Below are 26,241 nucleotides of genomic sequence, written 5' to 3' on the forward strand. Positions count from 1 at the left end.
TGCGGCACAGGGGAAGCCTGTACATACATAGGCAACCCCGTATATGGACCCACAGACTGAGACCCAGGAGGACTCCGCAATAACTGCGGGCACCTGGGGAATGGTCGGCTGGGGTAGCGCCCTAAGTAGGGAGAGCAGTCTGGACCGACAGACTGTCCGCAATAAACACAAACACTTGAGAAAACATCGCCCACGGTGGCTCCTGCGTCAGAGAAGGTCTGGATGGGCCAGGAGCCACCTGGCACCGACTACACAAGCCATCCTGTGACAAATCCTCCCTATCCACTCCTGCAGAACAGCGTCCGCAGGAGGCCAACACCGGAGCCACTGAGCGCTCAACCTCCTCGTCTGACATGACAGAATATATTATATAGACAAAAATATATCTGGCAACAGGGCAGAAATAAACGCACTCACCGGTGTGCTGAACAACAGCCCACAATATGGCACTGTGTAGCACACAAGTGTATGTGACGAACCTCACAAATCCGTGATTTATATAGGTGAGGTCTGTAGAAACGCCCCTCCCCCACACACCTGTAGGGCTTGTAGGAGAAGTAAAGGGACAGGTATAAGCTGACAGTAAGCGGAAAATAAGCACAGACAGGCAGCACTAGCAAAAGTGACATACCATGCAGAGAAGATATACTCACTGCACCTTTCCACCACAATCAACCTGCCCAGATTCAGTGTCTGGGAGGGCAATAGTGCTGTGTACGCTGTCCTTAAATCGGGGGAGAGGTACACAGGGGGACCGGTCCGCGTGCTCCCTGAGATCTGCGTTGCCACAGAGAAAATGGCCACCAGAGACCTCAGAGGAGGAGTGGCCGAAGAGTCTGCAGCTCAGCGACGCCAGACTGCGTGCGGAAAGGCGCGCTGAGCTGAGGAGCCGCAAGACAGGGAAGGCTTCCTCCCCTGGCTAGCCTATTAACCCCAGGGCTTGCCGGCTTCCCAATATATCCCTGGTGGTCTAGTGGTCCCACGGGGTATTCCTCCTCAGAGGGGGAGCCCGCCGCCACCACTAGCAGCCCCCGGTCTGTCCCCTAGGACCGAGGGCAAAGGACTGCATTTGCAAGCAATACCCGCGAGCCGCCGCTAATCGGCGAATCGCGGCTTACCTTGTCCCCGGCGACTCCGGCAGCAGTCCAGGGAGGTACCCAGAGTCTGGACTCTGGCCCCCCCCCGCCGCGATCCCCAGTGCAGTACTGGCGTCGCCAGCGGGGAAGGAGAGCGGCAGCGTGGGCGTCTGCATAGACAGCCCGTCGCTGCCACACTAGAGAGCCTCTGTTTAAAAAAAAATCTAACAGGCTCTTTTTTTTTTTTAAATAAAAAGCTTTTGGGGGCTGCTCCCGACTCCGGCCAGGCACCAACTCAAGTTGCTGTGGCTCGGGGGCGGGGTATAGAGGAGGACGGACCAAAGTGCATCCTGGGTGCAGCTAAAGCTTTAACTCCGTGGTGCCCATGGATCCAGATCCAGCTATACCCCAAGGTCAACCCTGTGGACCCCCCTATGGACCCTGAAGTAGAAACAACAGGCCTCCGTTTGTGCAGCCACCCCTCCTACAAAATGGGGCGAGCTGTCAATCAACATCGACAGCCGCCCCTTTTGTAGCGAGCTCCGGAGCGAGATTCTCTCTTGCTCCGGAACTTGCGCACGCGCAGTGCGGCCGCTTGCTCAGCGCTTGCGACCGGGACTGAATGAGGTCCTTAGACTGAAAGAAGTGATTGACCCAGAGAACCCTGTCTTTATGAAAAACAAGATGGACTTCCAAGACAGAGCCACAAGCTCCAAATCTATCCTCGCTGAGATCACTAATAGAAATGCAAACTATCAGATAATTAACTTCAACTCCAGCTAGTCAAACTGATCAAATGACATGCTGAAAAGTGTGCGTGCGGTGGAGCTATATGTAATAGTCTCCACACGCATCTATCACTGTAAGAAGGTCTGTATTGCAGGTGCAAGCCAAGTTTCTCTGAGAAAACAAAACAAAAAACAGTACAAGTGAAAAGAGGTGGGAAGTCAGGAAACCACTCCACACCAGGCAAAGTATGTATTCCAAACACTGTTCTCATTCTTGGCCAAACCAGTATAGAAAAAAGAAAAAGGGAATGGCTACGTTGTGCCCATGTGTGTCAGGGTGCTGGAAGTACATGGTCCTCACTTGATTAAACTGGAAGCATACCTGTCACTTTGCAAATTAGCTTATATGTCCTAAAGAGGTCAGAAAGCAATAATAATGGATAATAAAGGTTAACGTTCTGTCAAAGGGTTCGTGTTACAATATTATGTACAGGATACCATTGCTTAGTGGGGACATTAGATATAGAGTGCATTTGAAATAAAAACAAAATACTTACGGCTTTATAGAATTTCTCTGACAATGCACATTTAGATCCAAAACTTTTTGATTGCAACGTCATGTTTTCCTTGGTCTGAGAATCAAAGGTCGGGTTCTCTATCAATGAGTTCACAAAAAGCCACATGTGATTTTTTACCTGGGAAGATAGTTTATTTTAAAAAACAAATTTCTAAAGATTTTATTATAAACGATTAAAAGCATATGACACTGCTAGAGAAATCAAAGTATGGTTCTCCAACGCTTGGCAAGATCAATTTTCTAGCATTGTGACCCAGTCTTTTGCTCATGGTCTTAATGCTTTATTATATCACTAAACAAGTCAATGACTTTAGTGCTGTAACAGGCAGGTTTAGAGAAAAGGGGGAAAAAGGGACTTAGAAATTATAAAAAGTAGCAGAAAAAGTATGTTAAGGTACAATTTAAACTTAGTAGTACATACCTGGAAAGGCTTAACTGAAACACCACCCTTATTCCTTCTCTTCACAACATCAATTAGTTTAGTAATAATCTGATCAGCCACATGGTCAACATGCCTACCACCCTGGGGAGAAACAAAACAAGCACATAGAATGCTCGTGTCTGCACAAAGTATTCACAACACCAATAAAACCATACTAAACATTCTGGTGGGCTACCATAATGCAGCCATTAAACCAAAATATACTGACTGTGGAGAGACAAGCAAGAGGAAACATACTGTACCTTTGTGGTAGCAATGCTGTTGACAAAGCTGATTTGCTGGAAGCCCTTTTCACTCATGGTCAAACACACTTCCCATCGATCGTTTACTACCTCATGAATGATTTTCAAGGGATTACCAGTCTCATCCAACTTGTCTTTAACATGTACATCCACATAACTGCGAAATCCAGTTACCTGGAAGACAGCATTAAATCATAATGAAACAACAAAACCATTAACAAAAATTAAAAACAATTTAAAGAGAATATATTTAGTACTTACAGGAAGTCTCTTGCCATTTAGAAAGACTTTCACCCCCTTGGAAGATCCAGCAACATCATAAGCTCTCCGAGACATGAGAGCCACAATGTCCTTGTCTAAAATTTGCATTTTAAATTTGCTTAGATCTGGTTGAAAAGTGATTGAAGTGTAATCTTCACCATCAAAGGATTTAATTTTTGAGTCCCCAGTATTTGACATGTTATTGGTCCAGGTCTGTGAAAAAGAATAGTATGTTAGTTACTCTATTACATGTTGAAGTTGCATAACATACTAAAAAATTAAAAGACGGAGGACACGAGTGAGTTGTGCCACGCATCATTGTGCTTAATCTGCAACTTTATATCAATCACAAAAATACTAATCATAAGTGACTAGGACACTATAAGCGACTTTGTAAGCAATGGTGACGTTAAATTCAGGAAAAGTACGAGAGTTCCTGGAATCGATAGCGGTGGTGTAGCATCTAAGTCGCGACAGGTGTCTTGCGCCATGTGGCGCAAAGAGGATAGGTGTATGAGGACACATCTGTATGCATGTTATGAAATATTCTTTTACAGGTTTCTGATAATTATGATGCATGGATGGAGAGTCAGCCTCTAGGGAGCAAGTCCAATAAATGCCCTAATCAGATTGAGACATTCAAGTTCTGTCACTACTAGTCTGGAATTCTATAAGCAGGCATGTTATGTCTGTCTGACTGAATCTGGTTGCAATACATACCTGTTTAAACACCTTTCTGTATTCCCTACATGCTGTTTCCACTGTAAACTTGTTGCTAAAGATGTTACACAATTTAGCACCATAACCATTACGACCACCTGCACAGAAAATATGAATAGTCAGGTTACAACAAAATAAGGGCAGATATATATGCTATAAACAAAACAACCAGTGCTATGTGAATACTAAAAGCTGTAGGCCAACATGTTTTACAAAACAGATCACATATGCTCAAGTGCTGGATGGCAGTTGCGACTGTATGCATTGCATGTAGGTTAGGAACATTTAGGTGCGTTATGCCATCCATCAGCAACACTTATACAAAGTAGAGTCATGTGACAAAAGTAGCTGGTGTTTCTCAATTGATGGAATCTTAATGAGGACCACACATGTGAAAATCAAGTCAACTACTAAAAGATATTTGCATTTGGAATCTACCAACACTCACCTGTAACTTTCTTCTGTTCATCATCATAATTACTGGAGGTCAACAGCTGTCCAAAGATGAGAGCAGGAACATAGACTTTCTCCACCTTGTGCTCAACAACAGGAATACCCTTCCCATTATTCCACACACTGACTGTGTTATTCTCACTAGGAGAGGGGAAGATCAGATTTTAAAGAAAGTGGTTTAGGTCACTGAAAATATAAAGTATACACATAAATGTCAAAGTACCAAGTTACTTACGGATCAATTGTGACCTTGATGCACGACATTGTTGAGTCCCTTTGCTTGTTATCTGCGGCATTCACTAAATTAGAAAGAAAAACAGACATGCGTTGTGGATACTCTTACACATCTCTTAAAAATGGTACAGTATCTGCAGAGGAACTGAATGTAAAATAAATGCTACAAATCGCATAAATTAAGAAAACACTCACCCAAGATTTCATCAAAGATTTTATACAAGCCAGGGACATATGTCACTTCTCTGTAGTTTAGCCCTTCCTCTTCATCAAACACCCACATTTGCTGGGAAAGACAAAACCAGATTTCATTTGGTGTGAAGGTAAGGACTTGGCTTAATGCCTACCTTCAACAAACGCTAGAATATTGAAAGTGGCACTTTCTAAAATGGGTGCAGAGACTAGAGGGCTACTACAGTCTCATGCCCCTGACCTCACTGACACCTAACACTCTCAAATGCAGGGATGTACAGTAATAAAGGCCTATGTATCGAGAGATACAATTGTAACAAAAATGTAAAAAATTATAGGAGCTGATTGATTGGTAAACAGCCTGCAAAATGTAAATTGGAAGCTATTGTAAAGTTTCCGGTGATAAAGTGCAAACAGCCGAGAAAACTAGTAGAATCACACCTCACCGCGAGTCACTGTCCCAATTGTTTCAATGTTAAAAAGGTAAAAGCTGGCAGTTGTAATAAAGGTACGATTTTCCAAAATTGCATAACCAAGAAAAACCACAATAAGGTGTCTCTGGCAGCAAGATAGCTGCACTCACATATATCTTTCCTGAATAATAACGAAAAATAAAGCAGCAACAACTTTTTTTTTTTTTTTTTAGAGATCACATTATTATTCATCCAACACAACAGGAATTTCAAGGGAGATCGTTCAGCGATATCGGTCACTGAACAAATCATCCCATGTGTACGCGGCACTACATTAAGGCATACCCTCACAACATGACCCATTCCAGGAGGGGCAAAATGCTGTTTCTTGAGTTCCCTCTTAATTTCAGTACAGGTGACAGCAATCATAAATTAAGGGAAATCCAGGATCAGAGCATACTGTCCCTACTGGAGTGGGTCATGTTGGGAGGTATTTTGTAAGACAACTCTAAAGCTGTCCACACACTAGACCAACTTTCATCCAACCAGCCAACTAGTTGACTGGTTGGAATCAAAATCTGGTAACATATGGGAGTAACTGATGATCATCAATTTGCTCCTAAATGCCAGAAAACATGAAAATGGTCGTCAGACAAGTTTGTTAAATATATATGATCAAAAAAATTTGTTCAAACAACAGTTTTTAGTCCATTTTCCCGTTTGGGAGCAAATTGCTGATTGTCATTTGCTTTCATCCCTTACCAGGTTTTCATTCCAACCAATCAACTAGTTGGATGGTTGGATGTAAGTTGGTCTAGTGTGTGGCCAGCATTACAGTAGTATGTATTCATTTGAGTCATAACCAAAGCACATTCACAATAACTTCTTAAAGTGAAAGACGCTCAGAGACTTATCCATTTGGGTAATCAGACCGTGTAATGTAATATTTCTCATAGTGTGAGCTGTAACCCCTAAAACAGGGGTTCTCAAACACAATCCTCAAGACACCCCAATAGTTCAGGCTTTAGATATCCATGGCTGAGCACAGGTGGGTAAATCAAATTGATTGAGGTACTAATTAAGTCACCTCGTGTCAAACATGGATATCCTTAAAACCTGGACTGTTAGGGTGCCTTGAGGACTGAGTTTGGGAACCAATGCCCTAAAACCATACTGAGAATGTATATTGGCAATATTTGCTCAGACCTCACAAGGGAAGGGTGTGGATTAACAGATAGACAGTCAAAACGTCAACAGTGTCTAGAGCTGTTATACAGTCAACAGGTCGACTGGGACAAAAAGGTCGATACGACTTGCTGAATTTGTGGTCTGCTTCCACACTGAGTGGCAGTTACAAATACACATTTTGGATACTTTGGCTATTAGTTACCAAATGTTGCTACCTGGAGGATGAATAAAGTATGGAGGTATTTTATTTGCAAATGTTGATATTTGATGCACTTTGTGGCCTCTTGTGCACGGCCTATCGTAAGGACCATTCCCTGTTAGTAAATTTACCCTTAATATACATTAGAACACCCACCAAAGAAACCCTATTTTAGTGCAACACTGGCTACCTCTACAAAAGGAGGAACAAAACCAGTTAAAGAAGCAATGCATATGATGCTAGATTTAATAGAAACAATGACATCAAGAGCTTCCACTCAATGAATTACAATAATTTAATCTTTCCAGTCTATAAGGTACAGAAATAACACATACTATGACCATTGAGACTCCTATCTATTCTGTAGTCAACTAATGCATTACATCATGTTCTCAGTGGGGAATGCAATTGTTTTCGGCAGATGACTAATGGGCAACTGTTGCGCCATTCGGGCTGGATGGTCACCAGTATTTATGCCCGTACCATCCTAAGGTGGCGAGCAGAAATGTGCGATAAGCCCTGGTTTTGGACACCCTAACCAGGACTTTAGCTGGTTTACATGGCTAAACCCGGTATAATTAGGTGCGACCAGGATAATAGGCGCCCAAAAACAATTGTATTGCAGCAGTGGACGTCCATTAATTAGTGCGCCTTAAACAATTGAATCACCCCCTATGTGTCAGTGAGTTAACACACGCTTAATGTTTTCTCTTACCTGTGTCACAGGCTCTACAGAACCAATGTAGGTATCTGGACGGAGCAATATATGCTCCAACTGAGTCTTCTTTTGATAAATCCTCTCAACAGAAAGACGCTTGTTCTCACCTTTCTTCACCTTACTCACAATGGTCTTGTTCTCATCAAAGAGAGGCTGCAAAAATATAGGAGTAAAATTAAAAACCAATAAAGCAAGCACATTAACAAGGCCTTTTAGTTATGAAACCTTGTTTTAATATATTAAGCAAAAGGCATAATTAAAAAAAAAAAAAAAAAAACCCAGACACTTTTGTAGATCACCTGCCGACAAGATGTGGTTGTTACACAGGCACCAATGGGGGAACAGATCATGGACCTAAATCTTAGACCTGGGAATGTTTTTTTAGGAAAGTAAAGTCTTGAAAGCTGTAAGCCAGTGAAAGGCCACTGGATATACTGCAACACGTTGCCTTATAGCTTAAAAAAAATAAATTAAATTCTCTCTCCCCATTGTTTTTAATTAACTACAGACATTTTATGATATTCTTAGCAAATTAAGAACATGGGCGGGGGCCAGAAGTTATATGTACTGTCACACGTCATAGTATGTGCACATGAAAACTGGACTAAAAGTACATCTAAACAAATCACATACCCATGGCACCATTCACATCTTCTCAAAGACCATGTAGTGGTCAAGTATTATTCATTTTCCCCAACACAATATGATCTGTTTCTCATACTATAATATCCCATTTCTCAAACAACCAGGTGAATGCACAATGCAATAAGATACTAGCACGAAGGGACTGAGTTCAACGTGCTTCGATTTGTGAACATTAAAGTAAGTGAATTAGTTTTGCTCATTGCCCTCAATACAAGCCGTGGGGGTATGCAGGTTTGCTTACATACAAACATAAAAAGTAGCAAAATATACTTTTGGGGGTCTGCAAGTATGAGGGAGGTGTTTTTTTGATTGCAGGTGTTGCAACAGGTGGGGTTTTTTTAACTTCACTTTAGAGACTGAAGTATTTAAAATTTGACAGGACTACTTATTTTCACCCAAAAATACTGCTTTATGGAATTCCTCACCACTTGTGCAAAGACGCTAAATAGAAGCTATTGAAACAACTTAAGTACCCCAAGCAGCTTTATTAGGGCTAATCGGGGACATCTACATTGATCGCCAATGTTAGTGCATCTCTTTTGGGGGGGATTCAGGCATATTTCCCCATTTCTGACAGCACTTTCCGCCTGTTCAGACATTGTGGCTTGCCGTTTTCGTATGGTTTAGTTCTGAATAGGGCGAATAGCAGGGGCACGCCCGATAAGTTTCCACGGCAAAAACACGCGATATAGGCGAAAAGTTGGACAGGCGAAACCTTTCCATCTTATCGCAGCTAATTGAATACGGGCCATAAGTTGCTATCGCAGGAGAGCAGACACACCAATCTGACCTAGCAGCACACTGAGGAGCTGCACTGGCTACCATCATACTTTGAGCAATTTACATCAGTCTGCAGGTCATTCTCCCTAGAAAAGACCAGCTTTACTTGGGACACGGTCTGGATTAGAGATGTTCAAAATGCAGCCCTCCAGCTGCTGTTGAAGTACACATTCCAGCATGCCCTGCCACAGTTTTGATACTTGGGGATGCTAAATCTGTGGCAAGGCAAGGTAGGCTGTGTAGTTCCACAGCGGGAGAGCCAGATGTTGAACACACCTGGTCCAGGATGCTTAACTCCAAGAAAAATAATTTCTTGTGCCCTATGGGATACCTACGGTCTTCCCCAAGATCGCCTAACCTGACCATCACACTGGGTCCCCTGGAGACTGTCATACAAGTTGAGGCAATGTGGCACACTTCAAATGCAGATCCCCAAACCTGAAGGAATTGGTCATCTAAAACCTACTCTACTCAAGTCACACCACTGTGGGAACAGATTAAAAAGGGACCTCTATCCTGCCGCACCAGAGACAACTGACACGGAGCAGCGACGTCTGTTGGGCAGGTCTAGGATTGTGTCAGTGATAACATTGCAAACCAAAAACATATTTTGTTGCCTCAACAAATACAGTAGTTGTACTTTAACTTTTTTGACATGCAGTCTAGGATGAGATGTACAATATTTTTCCTTCTCTCTGAGTGCCAAACAGCAGATAACTCCAATACAACAGTTGCTCACTACACGCTGTCGAACGCAAAAAAAACACCATCTTAGAAAGGAGTCAAACAAGTTATAATATAGTGAAGTAAATACAGCATAGGACCTCCGCCCATATAATCTTGGTCACACATTGTGTTGACTTAAATTTTGGGTTTATTTCTATTTTATATACAAAAAAAAAATTTCTACACATAACGCAGTAGAGAACAAGGAAGGGGGGTGCATCAAACCGTGGAAAGAGATAAAAGTCCAATCAGACTCTGTCATGTTACAGGATGTGTTTGAAGAATGACAAAAGCTGATAGGCTGTTAATTTCTCTCTCTCCTCAGTTTGATATACATCTCCCGCTAGTGTTACAAATAATTTAAAAAACAATAGTATAGATACAAGGTCACACCATCGTACGTCTTTAACAGTTTGCACATAGAGGGGGAGGCCAACCTTGGCTGCCCAGCATGTCCATACTGCAACATTCATATGCAGTGTCCATGCCCAGCTCATGGCTCTCCAGCTGTGGAAGGACACGAGTTGCTGTATGGACACTGCAAGTCTGCAACACCATAGGACTGTACAGCAGCTTACGGGCACCTCCATGCTACTACTCTATAATAGCAGGAAAGTAGTGCCCGTTACACATTATAGCACGTTTAACTTTAACCCCACTCACTTTTAGTGGCTCGGTCTCCATGATGCAACAACGTTATCCGGCACCGACAGCTTCTACAATATTCCGCCGCTCACTTACGATCCGCTCTCGGCGATCTCCCCCTCTGTACTGTGTGTGTGTAACGTACAGAGACCGTTACTGCGCCAACTTCAAAACTGTGAAAACCGCCGAAACCCAACGACCAATACGGAACGAGACCGGGGCACGAACTGACCAACCACAGCTCTCAAAGGCGGAGTTTGTATGGACGCTCCTATCAGGACGTGGGATCTTTGTTGTCGAAACCTCTTTTTCATAAATTAAACGGCAGTCATCAGTCACCGCCCACAGCATCAGGGCAGCGCGAGATGGGAGGCGGGGTGTTACGTATTGATGGACGGAATAACTGGCCAATAGGAATGAAGATACATGTGTTTAACGTTTATATAAAGCTAATAAAATTACGAGCAATACTATCATGCAGCACTAATATAGAAGAGACGCTGAGAATGCACAGAGCAGTAGTATTGCTGTAAGGTTTGCAACGTGGTTCCTGCCAGCTGCTCTCACACTGAGGGTTCATTTGCAATTCATTTCTAAAGTCACGTTGATTTTTCAGAGGAGATTCACGTTTTCATGTGTGTATCCCTGAGCAGGGGAAAAGGTGGGAAAATCTTTATTTTAAGATAAAAATGTTGGGACTCTGTGCAGGACCTCTTGTACACCCTTCCAATGAAAAAATAGCACTTGGAAGGGTTTTATAAATAGTATTATTATTAGACCAAGACATTCAGTTTTGAGGTGAATTCCTGTAAAAACATCAATAATGGGTTAAATGATGTGGAACAGGTAGGTGGAGGTTTAAATGGTGTGGGAGGGTGTGGTATAAGAGAAAGTAAAGCTGGCCACATCTACAGATATCTGTCCAACCAGCCAACTAGTTGATTGGTTGGAATGAAAATCTGGTAAGGTATGAAGGGAAATGACAATCAGCAATTTGCTCCCAAACGCCAGAAAATGGACAAAAACTTGTTTGAACAAATTGTTTAGATCAAACCTTTAATAAACTTGTCTGAATGTCCATTTTTATCTGTTTTCTGGCATTTAGGAACAAATTGCTGATCATCATTTACTCTAATTCCTTACCAGATTTTCATTCCAACCAATCGGCTAGTTTACAGGTTCTCAAACTCTGTCCTCAGGACCCCAAACAATGCATGTTTTGCAGGTCTCCTCACATAATTACTAGTGAAATAATTAGCTGCACCTGTTGATCTTTTAAACCATGTCAGTGAGTAATGAGTACACCTGAGTACCTGCTGGGTGACCTGGAAAACGTGAACTGTGTGGGGTCCTGAGGACCGAGTTTGAGAACCACTGAACTAGTTGGATGGTTGGACAGAAAATCTTTACGTGTGTACCCAGCTTTAGACAGACAATACGTCGACACAAATATGGTTAACACATGATTTTGTTTTCTAACTCTAACCCTCCCCTTGGTGCCTAAAGCTGGCCACACACTAGACCAACTTCCATCCAACCAGCCAACTTGTTGATTGGTTGGAATGAAAATCTGGTAACGTATGGGAGTAAATGATGATCAGCAATTTGCTCCTAAATGCCAGAAAACAGATGAAAATGGTCGTTCAGACAAGTTTGTTAAATGTTTAATCTAAACTATTTGTTCAAACAACAGTTTTGGTCCATTTTCCAGCATTTGGGAGCAAATTGCTGATTGTATTCCTTACCAGATTTTCATTCCAACCAATCAACTAGTTGGCTGGTTGGACAGATAATCTTTAGATGTGTGGCCAGCTTATCTGTCCCTTTCTTCTTCAGGGTCCATAGGCTCCACAGGACGAGACCTTGGGGGGTGTAGGTGATGGCTTGGACATCCGGGCACCACGCAGTTAAACTTTTGCTTACAGGATGCACCCGGCCATGGAGTCGGGTCACTGTAGACGCAGCGTGGCTGTTTTACAGCCCCAAAACATTTTCTTCAGAGCGGGCAGCATCGGACTGTCCATAGGACGTCCGCGCTGCTGCGCCATCACCCTGCTGGCGCTGCAACGCCAGTACAGGTCTGGGGATCGCAGCGGGACTCCGGGGTCTGTGCTAGCCGGACCTCGCGGGACTCCCAGGACTGCAGCCGGACGTACAGGGATCTGGTAAGGCGGACCACTGCTTGAGGTGATAGCAGTCCTTTCCCCTGGATCTCAGGGGACAGGCCGGGGATGACTGCAGTGGAACCAGGCTATAAACCCTGCACTTCCACTAGACCACCAGGGACTCGAAGCTGGATGCGTCCCGGGGGTAATTGCCGACCAGGGGAGGCAGCCTTCCCTGTTTAGTAGCAGCTCAGCATGCTTTTCCGCTAAGGTCTGACTGTGCTGAAGCGGTTCTCCTCCCATGGATACGCCCCCTGTGAGTTCTTCGGTGGCCAATTTCTCTCACTGGCAAGTTGCAGCTCTCTCAGGAGGTCACTGAGTGCAGTCCCCCTACATACCTCGCCTCCTGGTCAGCGACACTGAGTCTGCGTAGTTGAATTGTGCCATTGTGCAGGTGTTTTCTCTGCATTATATGTGACTTATGCTAGCACTGTTTGTCAGTGTCGAACTCATACTGTCAGATATTTTGCAATACCTTTTTGCTTTCTTTCTACTACACTACTACTACTACAGGGTGTTTTCTGATACCTCACATCTATTACAAATATTTGTGTCATCTGTCACATAAGCTGTGCCATTTTTGAGCCTGTGTCCCTGCAGCTTCTTAAAGCATCAGCCGGAATAGTATTTTGGCTCCTGCCTAGTATCTGACATACTCAGATGTTGCATTATACTCTGTGCCATATGGTGTGCTTATTTCTCTGCCAAAGATGTGAGAATGATGATAATGTACACTTGGATGCGCCCATCCTGCTATCATGCAAGTCATGTGAGGATGAGATGGTACAAGATGGAATATGTGTGAAATGCTATAATCCTCCAGGTCCTTCTAATGTCTCGGTCCCTATGCAGGAACCCCCTTGGGCTTCCTTTGCTCAGGTATTGACATCTATTGTGGACAGTTTGGTAGTACAAACTGTTTTCCCTCCTGTAGGGTTCCCACAGCAGTCTATTATTCCCTCGCAGGAGTTGCATCAACAGGTTACGGTCGTACAGGTATCTCCTGTGCCTCCACTATGGGTGGATACCCTCTCTAGATCAGTGCAGAGCCTGGAGGACACCTCCACTGCTTTCCAGGCCATGTTGTGGGGGGAGAAAATCCCATAGGCCTGCCAAGCAACGTTTGCAGTAATCTCAGTCTACACTACATACTGAGAAGTCATCTGATGATGGAGAGATTGTGCCTGACACTGGCTCCGACTCTCCTCCACAGGAGGCGGAGACTCGGTCTAAGATCAAAATTCCTGCTCTGATACGAGCTGGGCATTCTGCCTTAGTAATTGAGGACGAACCATCAGCACCGCGGTCCAGACATGCTCTGTTCAAAGAATTAAAGGTTCCGTGGAATTTCCTTGATCTGATCAGCTAGTGGATCATATGGCGATGGCTTGGCAGTCACCTGGGAAGCGTTACCGGCCTCAAACGCCTAGCCTATTACCCTTTTCCTGAGGAACACTGTGCTAAATGGGAGACACCTCCTGCGGTGGGTTCTCATGTTACACGCTTAATTAAGAGTGCTACATTGCCTATGTCAGCCATATCTTCCCTTAAAGATCCTACGGATAGGAAGGTGGAACTTTGCCTGAAATCGATATTATTCTCTTTCAGGGGCAACCGCCCGGCCATCCATGGCTATCTAATGGGTGGCCCAGGCTATGGAATTTTGGGCAGAATCCCTTGAGGGGACTTTTACTACAGATGTTTCCAGAGATCAGGTGACCTTAGTGTGTAACCTCCGTGATGCAGCTGCATATATTAACAAAGCTGCTTTGTATGTCAGTCTGTTGACTTCCAGGATTTTGGCTGCTGCTGTGTCAGCTTGCCGTTCCTTGTGGCTGCGCTCCTGGAGGGCGGATGCTGATTCTAAAGGTGCCCACACACATAGCAATATTTTACCCGATCTGGCCGATTCCGACACATTGGAATGACAGATCGTGTAAAATATGCCGAAATTGTGATTCCCCACTCACGATGCGATGCGCGTCCCCATAGGTCGCACATCGCATCTTCAGATCTGCCGTGCTGTAGGGCAGATCTGACTATCTAGGACACGATGCACTGTGAAAGTCTGCATGCAGGAGAGATCGTATGAAGATTGGACACCAAATAGTGTGGAGATCGTGTGCAGAGCTGCCGGAGAGCGTTTCAAGGGAAATCGTACACATCGGCTGATCGTGTGTAGATCGCTATGTGTGTGGGCACTTTTAAGAAGGGCTTAGAATGCTTGCCTTATAACTGTGAAATCTTGTTTGGTCCGGACTTGGCAGCTGCCAATGTGTCCACAATCTTGTCTAAGTCAGCATTTCTGCATCTACTTCTACGAGACCACGGACCTCGTCCTTTTGGCCCCAAGGGAAACCTCAAGGTCAGCAGTCAGTCCCCAAAAAGGCTGCCAAGCCCAAGAAACAGGCCTAGAGTACAAGACGTCCAACTTAGAATGTGAATGCTCGGCCTGACGGGATGGGCCTCCCTCGGGGGGATCCCAGAATGGGAGGCCGACTTCAGTTCGTCCAGTGCTGGTGTCAAACCACCACAGTCACTTGGGTAAGAAAAGTGATCTACCACAGGTACACCCTCTCGTTTCGCAGAAGGCCTCCCCACCAGTTTTTCTGCACAAGCCCTCCTTCAGACAAGGACAAAGCTCTGCAGATCCAGAAAGCCATTCAGTCCTTGCTGCAAGCAGGGGTCATTGTACCAGTCCCGTACCCCAGAGAGGGATATGTTCTACGCTCTTTCTGGTCAGACGCCAAACGGACCTCATCGGCCTATACTCAATCTCAAATCCCTGAACAAATTCCTTAGAGTAACTCTATTACGGATGGAAACCCTACGCTCCATTGTACTGGCTATGGGGGATTTTCTGGTATTGCTGGATATTCAGGACTCATACCTACATGTACCCATTGCGCCCTCTCACCAACGTTCTCATGTTTGCTATAAAACAGCAGCACTTCCAGTTTCGAGCTCTGCCTTTTGGCCTGTCTATTACACCTTGGGTGTTTACCAAAGTTACGGCTATCATGCTGGCCCACCTGCTGGGACAAGGTGTCCGACTGCTACCTTACCTGGACGACCTCCTATTGTTGGCAGGGTCTCCAGAAGTACTCCACCATCTGTAGCTAACAATTTCTGTTCTCCAGACACACGGGTGGTTAATCAATTGGAAGAAGTCATCCCTGAGTCCATCCCAGAGGCTGCTCCATCTGGGAGCCCTGTTGGATTCCCAACAGCAGAGGATCTTTCTGACTGCAGACAAAATCTCCAGTTTACAGACGCGAGTATGCAGATGTCTCCACAGTCGCCGAGTGTCAATCCACTCAGCAATACAAGTTTTTGTTTCCATGGTCTCGACATTCAACATGGTGGAATATGCCCAGTTTATTCCAGGCCTCTGCAGAAACTTATTCTATCTAGGTGGAACAGATTACCCCATAGAATAAAAGCACAGATGATGGTTTGTCTGTCTTTTACCTGGTGGTTGCTGACAGACCGTCTCACCAAGGGACACCCCTTTTGGATCCTGGACTGGGTCATCCTGACGACAGATGCCAGTCTCCGGGGTTGGGGCGCAGTGACCGGTGCACACACTTTTCAGGGTCGTTGGACAGCGGTGGAAGTGGCCCTGCCAATCAACATATTGGAACTTCAGGCAGTCTTCCGAGCTCTCATGCTGGCCAGACACCTACTTCACGGCAAGCCAGTGCAAGTTCAGTCAGACAACGCCACAACACGTACATCAACCATCAGAGGAACTTTAAGTCAGGCGGCAACGACAGAGGTGTCACGCATTCTGACATGGGCGGAAGGTAATCTCCCAGCCATATCGGTAGTGTTCATACCGAAAGTTCTCAATTGGGAAGCGAACTTCCTCAGCCGTTACGACGTGCATCCAGGGGAATGTTTTCTTCACCAAGAGGTGTTTCAACTCCTAGTGGACAAGTGGGGCCTTCCGGTCGTGGACCACATGGCTTCCCAACACAATCTCAAACTACCAGTGTACGGATCCAGAGCAAGAGATGCCGAGGCAATCTTGGCAGTTTGCGTACCTGTTTCCTCCCGTCTCCCTTCTTCCTTGAGTCATTCAGAAGTTCAAACAAGACTGAGGCACTGTCCTGCTGGTGGCTCCAGTGTGGCCCAGGCATCACTGGTACTCAGATCTTCGGAGTCTCCATCGACACTCCGTTGCTGTTTGTCTCAATGCCCGGACCTGTCTTCTGTCTTTGAAGGCGTGGCTCTTGACATCCCTCCTAAGGTCCAAAGGATTGACCAGCTATATGTAGTAAACACTATGCTCAGAGTGTAAGCCAGCCTCTTCTCAGATCTATCAGTGTGGCAGACCTATTTTTCAGTGGTGTTGTCCCAGAGGTTACGATCCTCTGGTGTTTCGGATACCTAGGATTTTGGCTTTCAAAGTCTGACTGGATCTCGGTCTCTGCCTAGCCTCACTGAAGGTGCAGGTCTCTACCCTTTCAGTTTGTTTCCAATGCAGGATTGCTCCTCTTCCGGATATTCGCACTTTCCTACAAGGTGTCCTCCGGATTCAGCCTCCCTTTGTCCCTCCAGTGGCTCCTTGGGATTTGACTGTTGTCCTTCGGGCCCTCCATTTGACCCCCTGACTTCTGTGGATCTAAAGTGGTTAACTGCTTACTGTTTTTTCTTCTGGCCATAGCTCCGCTAGAAGAGTGTCCAGATTTAGGGGCACTCTCCTGTCGCTCCCCATTTCTGATATTTCACCAGGACAAGGCGGTACTTCGGACTCCCTAAGGTGGTTTGCAGTTTCCATGTTAATGAGGAAACTATTGAACCGGCCTTTCAGTCTCCAGGCTTCTGGTAGGTGAGGCCTCATTGGATGTGGTACGGGCCCTCAGGGTCTACGTGGACCGTACCAGTTCCCTTCGGAAATCAGACTCCTTGTTTGTCCTCTACGGTTTTCACAAGAAGGGATAGCCAGCCAATAAACAGACATTTAGCTAGATGGATTCGTATGACTATCTCTGAGGCTTACACTCAGGAGGGCCTTCCTGTTCCGGCTTCTGTTACTGCTCATTCTACTCTCTGTGGGTACCTCGTGGGCAGCTCGCCGTGGTCCCTCGACTGTACAGCTTCGTAAGGCGGTCATGTGGTCTTCTGTCCAGACCTTTCTAAGGTTTTATGCCTTTGATACCTTTGCCTCTCAGGACTTTCTTTGGGCACTGGATTCTCCTCTCAGCGCAGGAGCATCCCCACCCTTAAAAGGACTGCTTTGGGACATCCCCAAGGTCTCCCTGTGGAGCCTATGGACCCTGAAAGAAAATGAGTGATAAGAATTACTTTTTGGTAACTTTCGTTGAAGTCCATAGGGTCCACAGGGCACCCACCCTGATGCACCTGGCTTCAAATGGGCTTCATTCTGTTCACTGGTTTTCAGTCTCCTTCTTTTTGAGAATGTGATTCTTGTGTGTCCCAGACTTCCTTCTCTTTTATCCACCTCCGGACTTTGGCTTATTACGAACTGAGGTGCCTCTGGCACAGGGGCGGGGTATAGGGAGTGAGGCCTGGTGCATCCTGGGAGCAAAAGTTTTAACTGCGTGGTGGACCCAATGGACTTTCGAAGAGTTTACAAAGGCAAGTTCTTACCCTAACTCTCATTTTTAGTGCCTAACACTAAAAAAAAAAGTGTCGGCCATTTGTACCTGTTGACCTTTTGTGTGTCGATCTATTGTCGAGTCTGCCGGAGTTGCCGGATACAGACTGATCTCGATCGTCTTTTTAAAGATGCAGTTATTTACAAGGCAAAGACAGTTCCTCTTCTCATTTTTGATAGCACCTTGCTTCTTTCTCTGGATGATGGGTGATAGGGTCGCTAACAGTGGCAGATTTTACCTAGGTACTGCTTGTGCGCATTCACAGGGGAATCACTGTTATACTGCCGGCCACACTGTTCAAGTCCCGACAGCAGAAGCTCGGCAGTGGTGAAGATCCCGAAGCTAAAAAAGTAAGTACAACCAACCCTATTCTACCCCCTAACCCTCCTTTAGGGGTGCCTAACCCTAAGTAGTCCCCGCCCCCTCCCCCGGGATCCACTTCTGGATTTCAACGTCTGTCACTAGTACCTTGCATGGACTTGACAGTTGGATAGCCGGCGGTCGGCATTGCGACCGTCTGCTTCCTGACTGCATCCCTTCACAGGACCTGGCCAGCCTTGACTGTTGCCCCCTCCCCTTTGGCTGCGGTAGCCACCCTCACCCAAGAGGTTAGGAGCCACTTCTGGTCACAAATATTAACTATGGGCTTTTTAGGATGACTATTCTCTTGGAAGTGCCTTCACCCAGCTCCTATGGCCTATAGTATTTATGCAGCAAACCTTGTACTTTCCATTTCCATGTAAGTTCACACATAAGGTCGGTTATTAGAAAGATAAGGGTGTTAATTTTTTTTAAAAAAATAGTATTTTCAAATAAAATGCAGTATAATATACTGATGAGTATGCGTTATGAGTCGCATTACACGGCATGTGAGAGCTGCCAGTTCCTGTGCTACTTATTCGCCACAGATGCGTCTTATTCACAATGCGATGAGAAAAAGACACAAGCAAATTTTTCTGATTAATGATATGCGGCAAGTGTATGTTCTGTATACGACAGGGCCTGATTCAGACGCGCTCGTAAGCGTGTCGATGTTGGCCAAGTGCACATGCGCATGACGGAGGCTGCTCCGTCGTGCGCATGCGCGAGACCCGAATAATGACTGCCAAGCCGTCGTTATGGGTCTCGCACCAAAGGGGGCGTGCTGTCGATGGTGATTGACAGGACGCCTCCTTTGGTGGGCGTGCCAGGGGCGTGGCTGCCCAGACGGAGGCGTTCCCATGGGAACGCCTACCGTCTGGGGCCGGCCCCACTAACATCACTAGTGATGTCAGTGGGAGTGCTTTTGGCTCTGATAGAGCCAAAATCACTCCAGGGCTTGCGGGAGACGAGACCCTACCACAAGGGTCTCGTCGCAAGCCCGATGGTCGCAATGGTCTTGACCATCGCGACCATCATTTTGGCCGCTCGCTATAGCTGTGGGTGGTCACCCACAGCTATGCGAGCAGCCAGGAGGCCGCTGCAAAAAGTAAGAGGGACGGCCCTGATTCAGAGCGAGCGCTCTGTCAGAGCGTCCGGCTCTGAATCAGGGCCACAGTCCATAAATCATCACAACGGAAAACAGTCGCTGAGACTGTACTAACGTAGCATTACGTATACAGCTGCAGTCGCACACAGAACATACACATGGCACATTTTAATCAGCTAAGTCTGCTTGTGCATACTATTCGCATCACATGGTGAATAAGACACCCGAAAAGACGTTGCATCTTTTGTATCCTTTACCAGCTACTGAATGTCACACTCTGCACAAATTGTGTAACTTACCTTGCCATTTGCTGCAGGTCAGGATTTCTGCCTGACCTTGTTCGGGAACCATGCAGTGACATCACCATCATGCACTATGTCAGCTGTTAGCATTCTGCCAGTGAGAGTGCTCCTGCCTCAGCTGAGCTCAGCAGCCTATCAGGGACTTGCAGCAGACTCATATCCCCTGTGAGACCTCCCACTGGTGCCTGAGCAAAGTGTTGCTTCCTAGAGATCAGTTCTAACCTGTGGCTCCTTTGTGCAGAATACCACCACTGCTCATTTACCAGACTCCAGCGTTCCTGTGCATATCCTGATTACCTGTTCCTGACCTTGGCTTCGTTTGTGACCCTGATTTTGCCTGACCCCTGTTACTGCATCTGATATTTGGTTTTGACTTTGGCTATTCCCTGTGACCTGTTTACGCCTGCTCCCTGGTACCGTCTAGTCTGTTTGGTTCTGACCTGGCCTGTCTAATAAGCTACAAGTCTTCTCCGCTTCATCCGGAGTTTACCAGCACCTGTATAAGGGAACCTATCCTGAGGGCCGCGACCTGTGTGTCGGACGCAGCCAAGCCCATACCTTCTTGCGAGGGTCCCTGGTGAATACCGCCGGCACATTAGACTCCGCGCCTCAGGCTTAGGTCTAGCCAACTCCCTAATACGGGCCGCATCCATAACCATCCTGGTATTGTGACACTGAATGTACTAAGTGGGAAGTCCCTCCTACTGTGGATTCTCAGGTGACACATTTAGTCAGCGCTACGTTGTTTGGCATCTCCTCTTAAAGATCCTACAGATTAGGAAAATTTAAACAAGTCTTAAAGCAGTATTTCATCTAGAGCCTTTACTTGACCAGCCAGGGCTTGGGTATCCAAGCTTGCTGAAGCATGGAAGATACTGAACCAAATGCTACCAGAGAACAGCTGACATATAGATCTCCCACATATGGGAATCGGTCCCTATTGGGAGAAGCTGCAATAGATGCTGGGCTCCTAGCTTCTAAAGCATCGGCAGCCTCTGTTGTGGCTTGTAGAGCCCTTTTTAGTTAAGGTCCTGGATAGCAGATATTGGGTCTAAGAAGGCTCTGGAATACTTACTTTGAAAATCTACTTTTTGGAGCAGAATAAGATACTACCTACTCTGGCAGCTTCAAATTCTGCAGGTCTGCTATCAACAACTACATTAAAGTCTAGGAAGTCTTTGCAGGACCATCAAGCAAGCGAAGAGGTCCTGGTCGGCCAGACGCCCAGCTTAGAAGCTGGACGACAAACCCTCTGCCTGATGGGGCGTGCCTCATTTGGGGGAGCCCAGGGTGGGAGGCCGACTTCTTCAATTGCGGACTACTGGCATCAAATAACAGACATCTGGGTCCAAGTAGTGGTTTTTCAGGGGTATGCTCTCACTTTCCGGAGACATCTTTCCCAGAAGTTTTTTTTTTTGCACAATTCCCCCATTGGAGTCTATCAGGAACTTGGCCCTACAGGAGGCAATTTACTCCCTGCTGCAGCCAAGGGTGATAATCCTTTCCCTGTTTAGCCACAGGAACCAGGATTATTAGTCCAATTTATTTTTTGGTTCAGAAACCGAATGGATTTCATCGCCCTATTCTAAATCTGAAAACCCGCAACAAGGTTATCTGTGTATCAAAGTTCCATAGGGAAACTCTTCGATCAATGTAACCTGGGTTGTTTTTATTTTATATATTTTTTTACTTCTCTGGATATTCAGGGTGTACTTCCATGTGCCGATTAAGCCATCACATCAACAATTTCTACGGTTTGCTGTCCTGCAACATTACCAATTTCAGGCACTGCCCTTTGTTTTATCGACAGCCCCGTGGGTCTTCACCAAAATAATGGCAGTGATGACTGCCTATATCGGGATTCAGGGAATCCGATTATGGCCATACCTGGGCGGGTCTTCTGATAATGGCGCAGTCTCCAGCTGTTCTACAACACAATCTCCAACTGACCATTGCCTCCCTACAGAAGCACGGCTGGATAATAGATTGGAAGAAATTTTCTCTGTCTCCAATACAGTGGATGGTACATCTTGGGGCGCTTATGGATTCTCAGGCACAAAGGGGTTTCTGCCAGAGGACAAGATGGTGACCCTATAATTGCGGGTACGCAATCAAAGGGTATCCATTCTATCATCGACGCAGGTCTTGGAGTAGATGGTACCCACCTTCGACATGGTGGAATATGCTCAGTTCCACTCCAGGCCTTTGCAGCAATTGATTCTCTCCTGATGGAACAAACAGTATCCTCCAATATGGTACCAGAGGTTCCTTCTCACTCCGGAGATTTGTCTCTCCTTCTCGTAGTGGTTACATAAGGATAATCAGGATAAGGGTCACCCATTCTGGATCCAAAATGGGGTGAGTTTCACAATGGACGCCAGTCTTTGCGGATGGGGGGAGGTGAAAGGTCATCACACCTATTTGGGAAGATGGAGGAATCAGAAGTCATCTGCCCATAAACATTTTGGAGCTTCGAGTAGTATACAATGCACTCATGGCACAGGACCTGCTTCAAGGCAGGCCGGTCTAGATCCAGTTCTACAACACGACCACAAGTAGCTTATCTCAATCATCAGGGAGGCACACAGTCATGCAACCCTAAGGGAAATGATAAACATTAGGATATGGACAGAATGTCATCTTCCGGTTATCTCTGCAGTATTCATACTGGGATTCCTCAATTGGGGAACGGAATTCCTAAGTCATCAGGACATACACATCGGAGAGTGTTTTCCTCCTTGGGGGTTTCAACTCCTGGTGGATAATTGGGACCTACCAGACCTAGACCTCATGGCATCATGTCACATCCACAAGGTCTCCTGGTACGGGTCCAGGACCAGAGACCCCCACAGCCACCTTCTTGGATGCACTGGCAGGAAGATGGGACTTCAAGCTGGTACATCTTTCCTCAGATTTCCCTCCTTCCAAGGGTCCTCGGGGAAAGTCAAGCAGGAAGACGGAACAGTAATACTAGTGGCTCCTGCTTGGCCTAGACATCATTGGTTCACTGACATATGGAATCAATCCATAGATATTCTGTTTCCTCCTCCTTTATGGCCGGATCTGTTCGTGCAGGGTCCCTGCCTGCATCCGGACTTACCTAGTCTGTCCTTCACGGGGTAGCTCTTAAGGCTTCCATCTTAAGAGCAAAAGGTTTCTCCAGCTCTGTAATTTTTAAGTGATGCTTGGGGAACGAAAGGCTTCCTCTGCCTGCATCTGTTAGTTTGGCATTCTGTTGGGTGTTCCCACAAAGTGTAGGGTTTCCCGGGTACTTATATTTTTTTTTTCTAGGCTGGGTTAGTTTGGGCTCAGCCTAGCCACCCTGTCAGTCTGGTTTCAGAAGAGTATTGCTTATTTGCGGGACGTTAAAAAATAAATAAATAAATTTCAGGGGGTTCTCAAATTTCAGCCACCTTTTGTCCCATCGGTAGCACCATGGGATTTGTCTATGGTTCTTAAGGGGCTAGAAGCTCCCTCATTTGAACCTCTGGGCTCTGTAGAATTGAAGAGGTTGACAGCGAAGACATATCTCTGATTTTGCAGCACTCATTATTGCGTCCCAATTATTTTTTTTTTTCTCTTTTCCACCGGGTTAGAGCTGTCCTTCATACAGAGGAGGGTTACCTTTTCTAAGGTAATGTCTCCTCTTTATGTGAATGAAGAAATGGTGGTACCAGCTTTTTCAGTCTTCAGATTTCTCTATAGGTGAAGTCTTTCTGGATGGGGTTTGTACTCTATGTATCTATGTGGAGCTTACAAACTCTTTTAGAAAATCACACTGTTTTATATGGGTTTTCACAAACTAGGTTGGCCAGCCAACAAACAAACTCTGGCTCAATGGTTACATATGACTATCTCCCAGGTTTACACTAAGGCTCATCTCCCTGTCCTTAACACGGCAACAGCACATTCTACTCATCGTGGGCGTTTCATCGTGGTGCCTATGTTGAACAATTGTGGAAGGCAGCCACGTGATCTTCTATCCACACTTTTCTTAGATTTACGCCTTTGATACTTTGCCTCTTAGGATGCTTCCTTTGGGCGACGTTCTCCTTTTCTGCTCATGAGCGCCCCCTACCCTTAGGAGAATTGCTTTAGGACATCCCCGTGGTATCCCTTTGGATCCCTATGGACCCTGAAGAAGAAAATAAGAGTTACCATTGATAACGCTTTTTCTTCGAAGTCCATAGGGTCCACAAGGCACCCACCCTGACCCACCCTGACTCACCTTGCTTCACTGGGTAATTTTTTTTTTCGGGCACGGATTCCCTAATTTTGAGAGTTTCTGGTGTACGATTGTTCTTCCTTCTCCTCTTTCCTTCTCCTGCCTTGGCCTTGTTAACAGAACTGAATGCCTGTGGTCAGAGGCAGGGTATATGTGGAGGAGGCCCAGGGCATCCTGGAAGCTGAAAGCTTAACTGTTTGGTGCATGGATCATTCCAACCACATTATCCCTGTCTACCCTATGGACTTCAAATATCCTAGGGTTCAGGGAGCCGGAATGTCCTTCTGAGACTTGCGGCTGCCGGAAAACTCTTCTGGCAGCCTCCCACTGGGCGTTTCTGACTGTTCGCATCAGATGCGACCATGACAGGGAACCACAGCCTGTCGTGGTCACAGCCATAACACTGTACAACAAATTAATACTTTTTAAAATTTGTTTCCTTTCTAAAAATAGTCATACATTACTAATTTGAGGTCAAGAAAAACTAAAATGATTTTGGAATGTTTTTACTAGCTCTATTTGAGCTACACTACTTGCACTATACTTTATGTACATTCGTAATATAGTCATAGTGAAATGCTATTTTAAAATCTGTATTTTCTTGATAGAAAATAAACAGTAGTTTTTAATTCAATCACAAATAAGAATAAAAAAACGAAACAAACACAGCATACGAAAGTACTATCTAATATAGTGGCCTATTCATGAGGGTGCTTTCTCTTTGCTTGTTTCTTGTACTCCTCTTCTGGGGCATCTCTTGGCACTGTCCAACAGTAGTGATTCATCTACCCTGATATCTTTGTTCCATTGCTGAAATGTCTTGGTGGAATCGCTCACTATGCTTGTCACTCAGTGCACCACCGTTATCTTGTGTGGGTAATCCCATGAATCGCATATATTTGAATAAGGGAGGGGACAAATAATTGATTCATTCAATTGGGTCATTAGGCCCCACCCCCTCTGCGCAGAACGCTGATTGCTGGTAAGATTCTCTCCATTCTTCCCACTTCACTAGGGATACCCCTACATCGTCATAAATGGGCTATATCTTGGAACTCAGCGCTAACAGAGTTTTAAATGTCATATTCGTTCTTTGCATGCTGAAATCAATTAGAAGTAACTATCTTCACATTGGAAACATTTTCATTGTTGTGCAGTGTAATCTAAGATACATGTATTGGATATAGAGAAACCATTTTAGTTTCAATATACTAAACATTTTGAATCAATGGATACCAAGCAAAGATTGTGTAAGACTAACCTTTTTGATTGTCAGCTAGTATATTGACAGGGTAATTTCTAAGCATGTTTTGTGAAAGACTGAACTAATTTTGAAACTGTGGACCTGATTCAGAGATGTATGCTAATGCAATTGCAGCTGCGATTTCGCACGGAATGCTGCTGCAGAAATATGCTAATGTTTCTAAAGCTTACCCGAGCATAGGAACTCCTACTGCTGCCTTCTCTGACGACGTACAACAGTGTAAACATCGGTAACATTGACGCACATCGGGCAGCCACGCAGCTAGTGAGTCTGACCTGCCTAAAACTGCATCTCTCCCGACAGAGCTCGCATATGCCGAGGGAGATGGCAATAGCTATCTTATGCATGCCCATATAAGGTCAGACATGCCTGCGTTTGCCTAACCACCCCTCTGTTACCTCCCTCAAAACATAGACTACCTGTCACTAATTTTGAGAATGAATCCTCTGTGTTTGCGCAATCGCAAAACAATAGTTGCACGTGTGCAGTGTGACTTACACGCATGTGCAATGGCAAATAACCTCTTGATCTGCGTAAATATCAGCATTGGTGGAAATCTCTGAATGTTAATTGCAGTATGGTACTACACAATGTGCTGTTGGCCACTGCACCATACAGTGTGTACGGACGGCACGATGTATTGTGCCGTCGCATCGTTGTTGCTGGGTTACACACCGTGTAGTGTGTACCCAGCATAATACAACTGGTAACAGATCTATTTGTCACCAAATGAACCGCCAGACAGGTCAATGAAATCGGTGTTAAAGCAGCAGAGGGTCCTGCAAAAAGAGGACTCCAACAGAGCAGGTGTAAAGTTTTATTACAATAAACAAACAAATAAATCACACTTACATATTATGCTCATATGTATACCCCAGAACACTTTCAGCTGTTCTTCTCCATACATGGCAAATGTCTAACCCAGAAGCCAGTGTTTTGCAAGGCTTGGGCACC

At 45.5% G+C, this 26,241-nt stretch overlaps 1 protein-coding gene across 1 annotated transcript in view; it reads right to left on the bottom strand.

The window, feature by feature from the left end:
* Positions 1–10,421, bottom strand: part of TOP2A (DNA topoisomerase II alpha) — a 52,191-nt gene extending 41,770 nt beyond the window's left edge. Inside the window, exons 1-10 of the mRNA XM_088474650.1 lie at positions 10,258–10,421; positions 7,441–7,596; positions 4,929–5,019; positions 4,735–4,798; positions 4,495–4,640; positions 4,047–4,144; positions 3,327–3,539; positions 3,066–3,239; positions 2,803–2,904; positions 2,362–2,499 (exon numbers count right to left, since the gene is read on the bottom strand). Of these exons, the coding sequence (XP_088330776.1) occupies positions 2,362–2,499; positions 2,803–2,904; positions 3,066–3,239; positions 3,327–3,539; positions 4,047–4,144; positions 4,495–4,640; positions 4,735–4,798; positions 4,929–5,019; positions 7,441–7,596; positions 10,258–10,278 (1,203 nt within the window). The 5' untranslated portion in view covers positions 10,279–10,421. The remainder of the gene's footprint in view (positions 1–2,361; positions 2,500–2,802; positions 2,905–3,065; positions 3,240–3,326; positions 3,540–4,046; positions 4,145–4,494; positions 4,641–4,734; positions 4,799–4,928; positions 5,020–7,440; positions 7,597–10,257) is intronic.
* Between the last annotated feature and the right edge of the window lie 15,820 nt (positions 10,422–26,241).

This window comes from Taudactylus pleione, unplaced genomic scaffold (genome assembly GCF_031769625.1).
Source record: "Taudactylus pleione unplaced genomic scaffold, aTauple2 ptg000155l, whole genome shotgun sequence".
NCBI lineage: Eukaryota > Metazoa > Chordata > Amphibia > Anura > Myobatrachidae > Taudactylus > Taudactylus pleione.